Genomic DNA, 13,553 nt, shown 5'->3' with positions numbered 1-13,553 from the left:
GGATGCAAGCTAATGCGTAAAACTTCTCTCAATGAATTCCTCGCAACGTGCTGCTCAGTGTTCTTTTTACGGTCCCGCGTCATTAGTCACGCTTGGCATACTACCTATAATAGGTAACTATGCGTTCAACTTCGGTTCCACCTTGACTCTACTATTATTTTACCAATTATCTACCAGGCAAGGTTTGTCCATTTTGTACGAATATCCAAGAAATTATCTTCCTCTATGATTCTTACAATTAGATATATTTTTTTTCTATTACACATTTCATTCGAATATAATCATTTCGATTTGATTTATTCTTATTTTTGAAAATGTATTTTTTGTATTGGTTTATACCTGACAATAAAGATATTTTCGTAAAATGGAAGGATTTCTTAAATAAGACTTTGTTATGGTTTTTTGGACAACTGGTGAGTTGAGTTATTGCATTGACATGATCGAAATGTTAAAGATATCTAGACTATTGTGCATGTATTGTAAATGACAAGCATTTACATGATTTTAAAAGCTCTATATCTTGTCCACAAAAAGCATACTAAAATTTAAGGGTACGATGGAACTTGGTTTCTTTTTAAGCCCTTTAAAATAAGATATCTGAGGATATTTTTTGTCAATAAAGAAGGGATTAGCTCTCTTATTTTGTAAGATAAAGAAAAGGTGTGAAGTTTGTGATACTTTAAAATGACAGAAACATGCTATTTATAAGAAAGTCAACTTCGGTCTATTACCAATCTTTTCTTGTTTACCTACTTGACACAACCAACATAGGAACAATAAATCTCTGGTCTAGCAGCATATTACCAGCATAGTTTCAAAGTTTAAACTGTACCAGGACAATTAGTATGACATCGTGTACATGTATACATATATGTATATATGTAAAAATTACACTTTGAAATTTGACGTTTATTACTTATTCGATACCAATCAAGATTTATCGAATTGATAATACCTTTAACTAGTTTTTTTTTTTTTTTAATAAAATCAAATATTGACTATTGGATAACGAAAACATTACATTATACAATAAAATTAAAGAGAAAAAAAATACATCTATGAATATTTTTTTTCTTTCTTCCAAATTATTGTTCTATTTCCCTTTTCTTGATTTATTTTTTTTTTATTGAAAAATGCAAGAAATCTATTGTTGAAAATAGATCGAACTAATGCGTCTCTTACGTCGTAATAGTCATTTTTATCCTTTCATAAAGTTAGTCGTTTAAAAATAAAACATTGCTCGTGTTTTTCTTTTTTTTCTTTCTACTATAAAGAACGAAAAAACAAGTTCAAGTTTATATTTGCAACTAATAACGCACGTCACACCGCGAGACGTTCGAAAATAACATTTATGATAGTAAGTATTAGATCGGTATCATGACACGCGCTTGCCATGATCCTTCATATAATGAGTATGACGGACTTCGTATATGTACACGTAATAGATATAACAATTATTTCCACGCTTACGCTTTTATTCCCTTTTATTTTTTTTCCTAGACTCATTCGACGTAATCATTTTCACTTTAGGTATTTTATAGATGACGCGTATTTTAATAGAGTGAAAAGAAATAACAAAAAGAAAACAGGATCATCGATCTATTGTCATCAGTTACGTCAATTCATTTCCTTCATTCACGTTTGTTATAATAAAAATATTCATTGCAAATTTAGATTCAAGATTTTCATTTCAAAAAAAGAAAAAAAATAGTAAAACACTCATTTTATTTACATTGGGTATTTAATTATATTTGATTTTTCGTTAAATATATTGTCTTACGATATATTGTTTAAAAGGTCTATTAATTAATTATTAGTATAATTAATATAACGTTAATAAATCGTAAATGATAGAAATTGTTCCCTGGATTTTTAATTTTTTTGTTAATTAAATATCACTCATAGATGAAAAATACGATTTGTACCGTATTAAACAAATGTATTTTTGTTGTAATCATAAACGTTGTTAAGTTTCTACATAAATTGACCTAATTTTCACAAATATTGTAATACAATCCTCGATTAGGATATGAAATAAACATAGGAAAAAAATAAATAAATAAAAAAGAAAGAAAATAACATTAAAAGGAAAAAAAAAGAAAAAAGTATCCAAAGATTTTTGAGGCCCATTAAAAATATTTTTTAAAAGATCCCACTTATCTTTTTTTGATCATTTTCCTCGATCCCGTCAACATGTGCAGGACATTTAGAATTTAACGCAAATGGTTTTCCACGCTCCCCGGGAACGTCGAGGGTCGTCCTCATTTCTATTTGGCCTTGACCCCCACCACTACCACCACACTACTAAACTACCGCCACTACTACTACTATACTATCACCACCACCACCACACCACCACCACCACCCCCATTTCTTCCACCTCTACCATCTCTACTAGAATATACCACGATGAATAACTTGGTATCGTCCAAGTACTACTAATCTTTGTGCTAACGATAATTGATGTTCAAAAACAAAACATATATATATATATATATATATATATATATATATATATATTACATTTACTTAATAGATACATCCCAGTGAACACACCAACGTAACAGTGATATCACACCTAGAGAACATGTAAAATAACAAGTGTAATGTAAATTTTACATTCTTGTGATACAAATTTTTATGTAAATGAGACATCAAATTTGTGACGTAAATATGCCATTAAAATTACATACATGTTACATACCGAGTGACATCACATTAGTAACCTTAGAGTGATGTTATATTTATATATCAGAGTTACGTTAGCTTTACATTCTAGATATAACTATTACATACCTAAGTTAACTTATAAATAACATAACCGGTGTGACTCTGTTTTATCATCACATTTACATCACAATGTAATATTTCAATTCTGTTCATATTGCTACAGAACACCTATATAAAACAGTTATATTTTTTTTGCATTGGAATTTTATGTCAAATTTATGTTAAAAAAGTAACTTTGAAATTATATAATATATAATATATAAATCAATATTTGAATAGGAATATTTTACAGAATTAAATTCCTTATAAGTATATATTTTCAGTGCATTAAATAAATATGTCTAATGTTTAGTGTACCACCGGTGGTACACGTGGCACGGAACGTGTTAATTATAATTTATATTATTAATTTATGTTATATTTTATTATTTAATATTATTTATTAATTATAATTAATAATATTATTAATTATATATGTATTAATAATATAATGTAAGTTAAATTTAAAAAAAACTAAAAAAAAAGAAAACAATTACATAACCTCAACAACGATTTTCGATTTTTTTTTATATGTAACGTCACATTGTTACGTAAATGAGTGTGAAATTGTGCGTCACATGTGAGTCACCTGTGATCCGTATGTTATTTTAAGGTTTACGTAACCTACAATTTTTATTCTGTAAATGTGACGTCTCGGTTACATTGGTGTGTTCACTGGGTATGAACTGCATTTTCACACCACACACAATTTCATATTATATCAATTTTTATTTATATTATATCATTATTATCAATTTTATATTATTTATGTATATTATTTGTATTTATATATTTAAAATATTTAATATATATATATTAATAATAATAATAATAATAATAATAATAATAATAATATAAATAAATAATAATATTATATAATATAATTATATATAATATAATATATAAAAATAACACACATATAATATAATAATAATATAATATATATATAAATTTGTGTTGTTATAATTTACTAAATAGTTTAGAATTATTTTAAATTTAAACATTTTATAACAAAGCCATAGCAATGCGTGGCCGGAGCATCCTACATATATATTGTATCGTCGCTTGGAGTTTCCCCACTATGTTTTCGAGAACGCTGAATGAAATGTTAATGTGTTGAATGTAGTTGTATTAGTGCAGGTTCGCTAGATAAGATTTTATCGAAATGGATTTGTAGCTGGTTTTCCTTTTACAACAAAGAAGTTCATTTGTTTTTGGCCTCGTGCAAAAAAATGTTCTTGTGACTGACGCGGCCTAACGGGAAAGTCTAGTGTCACGTAACGTCAACGTTTTAAACCTTTGATTGCTAAAGGCGTATATATACGCTCTCACAAATCCATCAATATACTCGAAAGGCTTATAAATACGCTCTCACAAATCCATCAATATACTCTAAAGGCGTAAATATACGTCCTCTGTATTTTTTACTATCACATCTTTATTGCTGTTTTACAGATTAATTTTACATGGAATTTATTGATATGTAACATAGCAACTAAATTACTAAAAAAAAATTTTTTTTAATTTATATTTTTATTCATTTGCCATTATTATCTGTTTTGGTTAACTGTCAATAGAAAAACAGTCGCAGCGACTGACATACGAAAATCGCGTCGTTCATATTACGGGGTTATACGCAGTTGCGAGGCTCAAAAAAGACGTCTTTTTATGAATTTTTTATAGAAACAGTTTATATTTTTCAATTACAAGTGATGGTAATTCAAATAGAGCCTTTTTTTAAAAATACAATAGCGCGTTGATCATTTAAAAATATTGATGTGCACCGCTCCTGTAGATGATCTCCCGAACGACCTCCAAAAAAAGGCGCTTAGCGGTAATCTCCATTTCGTCGGTTTGAATTATCTGAAATCAAAAAATGTTGTGGATTCTTTTAAAGGATAGATTAATGCAGGTATTAAACGGAAGGAATAATAAAAATTTTGATTTTTGACGAAATGGCGTCTATTTGAACAAAATTTTTCGTTTCTGACTAAAATTTTCGCTCCAAATTGTTAAAAAAAAATAGTAATAATTTTTTTTAAATTTATTCCTTCGTCCAATACCTGAGAAATATATTTGAAAAAATTGTGTAAAAATTTGAGACCGATCGGTTGCGCTATTTCTGAGAAATTGCGATCACCGACTTTGAAAACACCGTTTTGAGAAAAACGCGTTTAAAGTTTCAGAAGTAGTTTACACATAGTTCATGGTATCATCTATTCCAGGGCCATAAGAGGGACCTTTTGCCATATCGGTAGCTTCTAATAAGTCCAGCTAGTGTTGTCGTCGAGCCATTCTTCCTTCACGCGTGCTTCCATGCGCTCTCGCGTCGGAGATCATCACACGCTCTGCGTCCTCTTTTTCGACATAAGCATGAGCTGCGGTGCCTAATGAAAGTCCTAATGCACTCATAAAGTACAATAATGATTTTGTACCTTCATTAAGGGGTTATATACAGTTAGACGGCCGAAAAAAAAGTGAATTTTCCAGAATTTTTTCTGAGAAACCTTTTAAATTTATTGATCCAAAAATTTATACACATATTATGGTATCTTTTAACTGTATTTTAAGACTTAGTACTAGTAAAAATATTTATTTGAAAAAGAGCTACAGCTGATCTCCAGGAGCTCTTCTCAAAAAAGACGTTTTGCGGTGACCACTATATCTCGGAACTGGATCATCTTAAATTAAAAAACCAAACAGATTTCGTTAAAATAATGTTAAATCTAGTAATTAATCGAAGGAATAAGCAAAATAAAATTTTTTGACAAAATGGCGGTTTCTCAAAAAAAAAATCGATTCTTCACCGAAATTTCGGCCTTAAATTGTTTATAAAAAAAAAATATCTATCGGAGAGAAAAAATCTTCGATTAATTACTAAAAAATATATTTAAGAAGGTCGTGTTAAAATTTGAGACTAATCGGTTTAGCCGTTTTCGAGTAATGTTGGTCACCGACTTTGATAACATCATTTTGAGAAAAACGCGTTTAAAGTTTGTACCTTGTACTTCCAAGCACTCTGAAACGCCTTTTCAAATTAGCTTGTAACTTTGAAAATATTCACCGGAACGATATGAAATTTTCTGTGTGTATTCTTAAATATATGTACATTAAGAAAATAAAATTAAAAAAAAATCGATTTTTTGAAAATTCTAACTGTATATAACCCCTTAAACATGCCAGCTGCAATGTAAGCCGCTATTTCAACAACTTTAGTGCCACATAGAACAATTTTTGGAGTTATTTTCCATATCAACTGATTATAACTCTCATTATTGTTTTGTGTAAATCCACCAACACACCTTTCCAATAATTTAACGTTGCTAAGGTCTCCATAAATTGGGTATATAGCTTCAGCAACATCAGCTGGTAAAGTTGAATAATCATGGGTGTAAGAAGATAATTTATCTGTTGCTAGCGCTTGCTGCCAACTACACCATTAACACGATTTTCACACTTATCACACACTACAACGATTTAAAAACAAAATCCACGGGGGAAAGCATTTTTAAATTTTATTTTTTCGTTACAAGAGTCACATTTTACCTAATCACGTATCGCAGCAAAAACTTAATATTTAGATAAACAATATCTTATGGATTAGTTCGAGAGCGTGCCACAGTCAAAGAGTTAAATAGGAACGAGAAACACATTTGAGAACAAAGTACGTAATATACAACACATAAAACAGCATCCAGTATTTTTTTCTACGAGGTATAACATCTTTCGTTGAGATAAACCTTAAAAGAAAAATAAGAAAAAATTAAAACAAAAATAGAAAAAGAAAAAGCAATTTATCGTTCTTATTATTCTAGAATAATAATAATAATAGTAATAATAATAATAATAATAATAATAATAATAATAATAATAATAATAATAATAATAATAATAATAATATTAATAATTCTGTAACATAGGAATTTTTCTATGTTTTAAAACAAATATTTACATTTTCAAGTTGGTAGACATGTGATTCAAGGATAGAATCTGCTTTTATTCCCCAAATTCAAGGGACTACAAAAATTCTTTTGTATTTTCCTTTTAACAATGCCAAAGGTTTAGTTTAATACAATGTACAATAAAGATTTCAGGTTAGACATTATTGTAGAGTAGAAGAGGGGTGCCCACATAAAACCAACTTTATAAAATGTTTCTTGAAAAGCTTTAAACCTTTCAAAAATGTTTCTAAAAAATCGTTCTACAAGGTGAAAATGTCCACGTTCAGAGACTCGCAAAAGATTACTCTATCAGTAAAATATTTTTAAAATTGTTTAAAAATATTTTTGTAAAATCTTTTATGAATCTTTTTCAAAATATTTTAGAATGATGCCTGCAAGGTTTCTGAAAGATTTTTCGGAAATATTTTTCGAAACTTTCGCTGAAAGATTTCAAAACTTATCGTGTTATGTGGGTGGGAACGGACATGGGAAAAGAAATAGAAAATTACAAAAAAATAATTAAAAAGAAAAATATTTGATAAAATTTAAAAAGAAAAATATACAAATTGATATACACAGAGAGAATGATAGAAAAGAAATAAGCAAAATAATTTGGTAGAATGCAATATCGATAAGAATAGAATAAATATGAAAACAAAAAAATGACAAAAATGAAGAATCGTCCAAAAGTAGGTAAACAAATAAGCAAAATCATGTACAAACAAAATAAGAAAAAAAGAGATTGAAGAAGAAGAAAGAGAAAGAGAGAGAAGAGAATGGCACCTAGCGAGGTGAAGTTGTTCCAGTAGTGAAAGTTTCAACCAATCGCGTGAGCGAGGAGGAAGGAGTGGTGGGAGATTGGTTGGCTGGTGAGTATCTGAACAGTTCGTTCAACATTTCAGTTCAGTATCCGACGAACGGCTTACGTTGTCGTTTCGTGTAGAATACGCGGTTGCGCGTTTACCTGCCATTTTTTCGATTTACTCATATATGTATATGTATAAGTAGATATGTATAATATATATATTTGCGTAATATACATGTTACGCCCCAAAACACAAGTTATATCGACAAGGAAAAGAGAAATATTAATTGTGAATATTTTTACTCATATCTAAATTGTTGCCCTTCAAAATTTTTATTGACGACGTTTTAAAAAGATATTTTCAAAAAAAAAAAGGAAAAGTTTACTTTCGTTTTTTCCTTATTTTTTTCCTTTCTATGTTCCATCTTTTTTCTTCTAAAGAAACCACATAGAGAAACATCTGTGCATTATATTAACGAGAAAGGGGAAGAAACAGAGAGAGAGAGATAAATAAATATATATATATATATATAGAAAGAAAGAGAGAAAAAGATGGTCTGTACTTGATATCTTTCAACAATTTAGTTACTCTTTGTGAATATTTGTTAGTGTCCTACAATTATATATAGGACATAAATAAAGATATATATACATATATAAATATATATATATATATATATATATGTATATGTATATATATATATATACACATATGTATACACATACCACACACGCACATATGTATATATAGATATATTATATAAATAGCTATCGTTTTTTGTGTACGAAATAAACACAAGGATTGGAGTCACACGTGTGAATTATTGCATCTCTATACCAAGTTGAATAAAACCGATCTTAATTTCAATTGGTTGCGTTATTTGTCGGTCGTTGTTAGTTTTCTATTTCTTCTGGATTATTTTAGTACACTCTTTGTAAAAATAAAGAAGATATTACAAAAAGATATTTTGTTGTTAAGAAGAAGAAGAAGAAGAAGAAGAAGAAGAAGAAGAAGAAGAAGAAAAAGAAGAAGAAGAAAAAAGAAGAAGAGAAGAAAAAAATAGAAGAAAAGAAGACTACTATTTTGGATTTGTTTTTTTGCGAATGGAAGAGAAAAGGAAAGAAAAAAGAAAAAGAGATAGATAGAGAGAGAGAGAGAGAGAGATATCACGAAAGTAGAGCGAACCAATAGAAGAGTACTTTGGTGTTTAACTTGTATACATGTGTGCGTGTACATATACATGTGTATATGTGCAAAAGAGGGAGAGGCTGGACCTGACCTCGATACGAGAATCGAGCGTTATTCTCGAAGGCCACTAAGGAAGTATTATACTAGTACTACTAGTACGTATGTGCAAGAAAGGTTCTTTTGCTTAATTTTTCTTTTTAATAAGGAACCTTTTAAATGAGGTTAAAAAAAGTATATAGAGGATAAAACTTTAAAAAGAAGAAATACTTTCATGGGTTTCGTCTATCTATGGACCAACCTGCCAACGAACGACTCTTCAGTAGGGCTTAAACAGGTTGATCCTACCTCCCCAGACCTAGAATGAAAATTCACTTGTATTAGGTGGAACAGGTATTGACAACAGACGAAGAAGTTCAAAAATTGCTAAACAGCTATGTTGACTGTTGACTACTGATCTCTCTTTTCCATGCGGGTATAACTCTTTCCAATTACAAAAAAAAGAAATATTAATCGAAAAAAATTTAAAAGTGGTATCGAGCAAGTGAGAAGTAAACAAGCAAACAAACAAGGAAGCAAACAAGCAAAAGCAAAGTAGCAAGTAAGGAAGGAAAGCACAAGTTAAGTAGAGAAAATTCATTTGTTTGTCTACGACGACGGACTAAGGTTTTTTTCCTTTTTACTTTTTTTGGTTTTCTACTGTGCTTGAACTCGATTTATCCAGCGCAGTGCACGAACGCGAGGAACGGACGAACGAATGAACGTCTTCTCTCTCTCTCTCTCATGGGCGGCGCGCGTTCCCTTTTGCTCTATCGTGACCCCGTTTCCTCGATGACCGACACACCGCGACTGACTGGTGAACGCCATTAGCCGCGACCGCGGTGAAACAATCTAAGATAAAAAGATAAAAATAACAAACGCAACGTGTTTAAAAAAAAAAAGACCAACAACATCTCTCTTCACGTTTAAAACAATTATTCGAATTCTATCGATATTTTGATATCATTTGTATTATTACTAATTCTCTTGTCGAAATATCTAAAAGATAAAGTTTCGAATAAAGATGACAAGGACTTCAACTTGGATCATCGATCACAACTCCTGACAGCGAATTGCTTTTTGGTGAAAGTTCGTAAGGGATACTACGTTCGGATTAAAAGGAAAAGAAAAGGGAAAGGAAGAGGAAAGCGGTAGTGATAGTGATATCAGGGAGGGGGGGGGCGGGGGCTGGAGAGAATTCAAGGATACAACGGAGGGAGATAGTTCTATTTTCAAGGCCGTCCTTTCAAAGGACGGCCAAGCTTGTTTTAAGTGTGGAACTCGAAAAGATTGATACGGTGGAGCCGAGGACTCGTAAAGGGCTGGAAAAGGAAAAGGAAGCTGGCGACGGAGAGGAAAAATCTTTGGAGGGGAAATTGGCGGAGGAAAGGGTGGTAGTACTGGATAAAATTAAAGAGGAACAAGTTGGAGTTGGTATTGTAAACATGCTTCAAACTGTTCCAAGAGTGCCCGTTGCTGGTGTAAGAAGAAGATGGGGTGGTAGTGATAGACAACCCACTATTGGGACTGCTTATCCTAATAATCATCATAACCACCATCATCATCATAACCACCATCATCATCTTCAAGAATCTTGTTCAGAAGTTTCTAGTAGTGTACTTTCTCCGTCACCATCGAGTTTTTGTTCTGTGACAGCGGAAGTTAATGCTGTTCTGACAATGCCTGCCAAAAGTAACGAAAACCTTCAACTATGGGATCTGGACCTTCAACGTGGACTGCAACAAGCACAAATTCAGCAGCAAAAACAACAAAAACAACAACAACAAACGACCAGTATAACTACTGCAACGACGACAATCGATCAATCGGTCGAGTACAGTAAAATTAGTACGGTCGTTTCACCTAACACTACCGTTACAAGTAGTATCCTTGTAACTACCAACGATCAACATCCTGCCTCACCGTATCAAAGTACCTTAGAAGGTATTGTAATATCTACTGCCACTACAACTAATACTAATATTAATTTATTCAAAGGTTCTTTATTTGTTGCATTTGAAATTTAGAAAAGTTTTATTTCGAAATTTTAATCCCAGATTTACATGGTTTTAAAATTTCCCCCTCCCCCAGATAAAGAAGTGTGAACCATTTATGTTCACAACATATTGTCATATATTGGGTCTACAAGCAAGTTTCCAGCGTTTTATAATAGATGGTCTCACGAGTAGATTCTGGGCAGAAATATCACATCACATGTGTCATTTTCGAAGCTTGTGTATCTGTTAACAACATTGCATCATCATATTTGCGCATTTCTATCGGCGTCGTATATTTTATGAAGCAAAAACATGGCAAGTTATGTGCCAAATAAGTGTCATTTATGGGAAGCGCTGCTTCTATTCTTTAATATGAAGAAAAGTGCAGCTGAGGCCTATCGTTGGCTTCTGGAAACTTACGGGACGGAATGTACTGGTGAACCGACGTGTCGTGAGTGAACCACTTCCGTGAACCGTTTGGTTCAAACGGTTCAAAAATAGTGATTTTGACGTTGAAGACAAGGAGCGCTCCGGAAAGCCGAAAAATTTTGAAGACGAGGCTTTGGAATTGGAGGCTTTGCTGAATGAGGATCCGTGTCAAATTCAAGAAGAGCTTGCTGCATCATTGGGCGTCACACAACAAGCCATTTCCCTGCGCCTGAAAGCTTTGGAATTCATCCAACAAGTTGAAAATTGGGTGCCGTACGAGTTAAAGCCGAGAGATGTCGAACGGCGATTTTGCATGTCAGAAATGTATTGTCACTAGTGACGAAAAGTGGATCAATTATGATAATTCTAAACGCAAAAAAACATATGCAAAGCCTGGCGAGCCGGCCAAATCGACGCCGAAGCGAAATATTCACATGAATAAGGTCATGCTCTGCATATGGTGGGATCAGAAGGGTGTCATATACTACGAACTGCTACCGAGTGGTCAAACCATCAAAGGACCATTGTATCGAACCCAACTAATTCGTTTGAAGCGGGCATTGGCGGAAAAACGGCCAGAATATCAGACCAGGCACAAGTCCGTAATTTTTCACCGCAACAACGCTCGGCCACATGTTGCTGCTTCGGTCAAAAACTACTTGGATAATAGTAGATGGGAAATTCTGCCTCACCCGCCTTATAATCCAGATTTGGCGCCATATAACTACCACTTGTTTCGGTTGATGCAGAACGCTCTTACTGGAATGCTCTTTACTTCAGTAGAAGGAATCAAAAATTGGCTCAAAAGACGAGAACTTTGTTTTGTGTGAAATTCACAAATTGCCAGAAAGATGGGGAAAAATTGTATCTTCCGATGGACAATATTTCGAATGAAAAATATGTAACCATTTTTTCAGAATAAACCCTCAAATTTTATGAAAAAACGCTGGAATTTTTCTTGTAGACCCAATATGAAGAACTTGAATTAGGGCACAAATTGAATAATCATTTTCTGCACAATGACCCGAATGTTGAACAAGTCCTCCTATTTCAGCAAGATAATAATAAAGACTTAACTCAATAAGAAAAGGTGCAGAAAGATTAGATCAAAAATCAAACACAATTGTGCCTATAATTATGAAAGTGGTCTAAGTCAAAATTAATAAAAAATGAGTTTATCAGTTATTACGCACTACATTATTATAAGCTAAATAAATTCAATATAATTTTGACGATATTATCAAAAATGAATCGTTAGATAATGTTTGTTATTTCAATATTATATAGAATTCGTATAGTGTTGAAGTATAAATCTTTAAATATCTCGAAACAAGAGATATAGGATTTAGACCACTTTCATAATTATGGACACAATTGTTAACTAAGAATTGCATTATCAAGACTAACTGATCTGAACTTGTTTCTAATTCATCTAACATGGAACTTGAATTGCATCAAATTCTATTGAGTGATGAAAGGACAAATTACCAACCAGGAATAAACAAGTCGAAGAAAGTGATAACAGTATAACGAAATTTTTAGTTTTACTTTTTAATTTATACTTTTTGTTTGTATATGTAAAATGATTTACATGCAATATACTCTTATGTTTTTATCATTTTATGTATAGATCGTTAGTTTTATGCTTTTAGATATATTTAGTTTTATTCTATGTTGACATAAATAATTAAATTATGTGCATTTTGTTTGTTTTTTTCGATTTAGACGGTTTTAGGAAAAGCCTATTATCAGCGTAAATTAGGGGATAGGTGTATTATATTCTTTTTTTTCGTAAAAAGAAATATCTTACATTCGCTAGGTCTTGTCTGTTTATGGGAATCCAAAAATATTCTAAAATGTATCAAATATTGGTCAATGACGTAAATATTCTAGGAAATCTTTTTTACCGGGTAATCTCCAGAGAAACTATTTTATTGGCGTATTATTGGCATAATTGCAATAGGATGAGGAATGGAAAAGTCGAATTTCATTGTTGACGAAAAGAAACACGATGACAGTAGTAGATGGACAAAATCGGTTTTTGAAATTGTTTGTAAGGCTTAACGTTAATGGAAAGTGAAACGTGTCATTCGATTAAACATATGCATAGCACACATCCATAAATTGAAGGACGAACAAGCGAAATCTTTTCTGTTATTATCAATTGATCGTGCTTGGGAAAGTTTTTGATCATGTCTCGGATTGAAATTGGATTTCATAATACATTTTGCGATACCAAATTATAATTCGTTTTATAAATGGGTACCCGCTTTTGTATTAAATTCCCTCCATTATTTTTCATCTCACTACTAATAATAATTAAGTATTATTAAATTATTATATATTTAATTATATTTAATATAATTAAATTAATATCAAATTAACTA

General features: G+C 31.4%; 2 protein-coding genes and 1 long non-coding RNA gene across 5 annotated transcripts in view; 2 read left to right on the top strand and 1 right to left on the bottom strand.

Annotated features, from left to right (window-relative positions):
• LOC149032468 (uncharacterized) overlaps window positions 1-13,553 on the top strand; it is a 155,619-nt gene that overhangs the window by 139,156 nt on the left and 2,910 nt on the right. The gene's annotated exons all lie outside the window — the stretch shown is intronic.
• On the bottom strand, window positions 3,759-9,061 carry LOC149032469 (uncharacterized). 2 transcript variants are annotated; one of them, XR_016176700.1, is made up of 4 exons: window positions 9,003-9,061; window positions 6,722-6,810; window positions 4,967-6,509; window positions 3,759-4,632 (listed from the first exon to the last, which is right to left on the bottom strand). It is a non-coding gene; the product is annotated as an uncharacterized LOC149032469 (long non-coding RNA). The 2 variants fall into 2 exon arrangements; XR_016176699.1 differs by lacking the exons at window positions 3,759-4,632; window positions 6,722-6,810 and having other exon boundaries at window positions 5,489-6,509; window positions 9,003-9,056.
• Window positions 9,938-13,553, top strand: part of Ecr (ecdysone receptor) — a 60,939-nt gene continuing 57,323 nt past the window's right edge. Inside the window, exon 1 of one of the 2 annotated variants that reach the window (XM_015315595.2) lies at window positions 9,938-10,684. In XM_015315595.2, the coding sequence (XP_015171081.1) occupies window positions 10,186-10,684 (499 nt within the window). In that variant the 5' untranslated portion in view covers window positions 9,938-10,185. The remainder of the gene's footprint in view (window positions 10,685-13,553) is intronic. The other variant, XM_015315596.2, reaches the window with a different exon arrangement.

This window comes from Polistes dominula, unplaced genomic scaffold, assembly GCF_049000335.1.
Source record: "Polistes dominula isolate Pdom_NZ unplaced genomic scaffold, Pdom_raw_medaka contig_22, whole genome shotgun sequence".
NCBI classification, from domain to species: Eukaryota; Metazoa; Arthropoda; class Insecta; order Hymenoptera; family Vespidae; genus Polistes; species Polistes dominula.
This window is presented reverse-complemented; position numbering and strand designations above follow the sequence as displayed.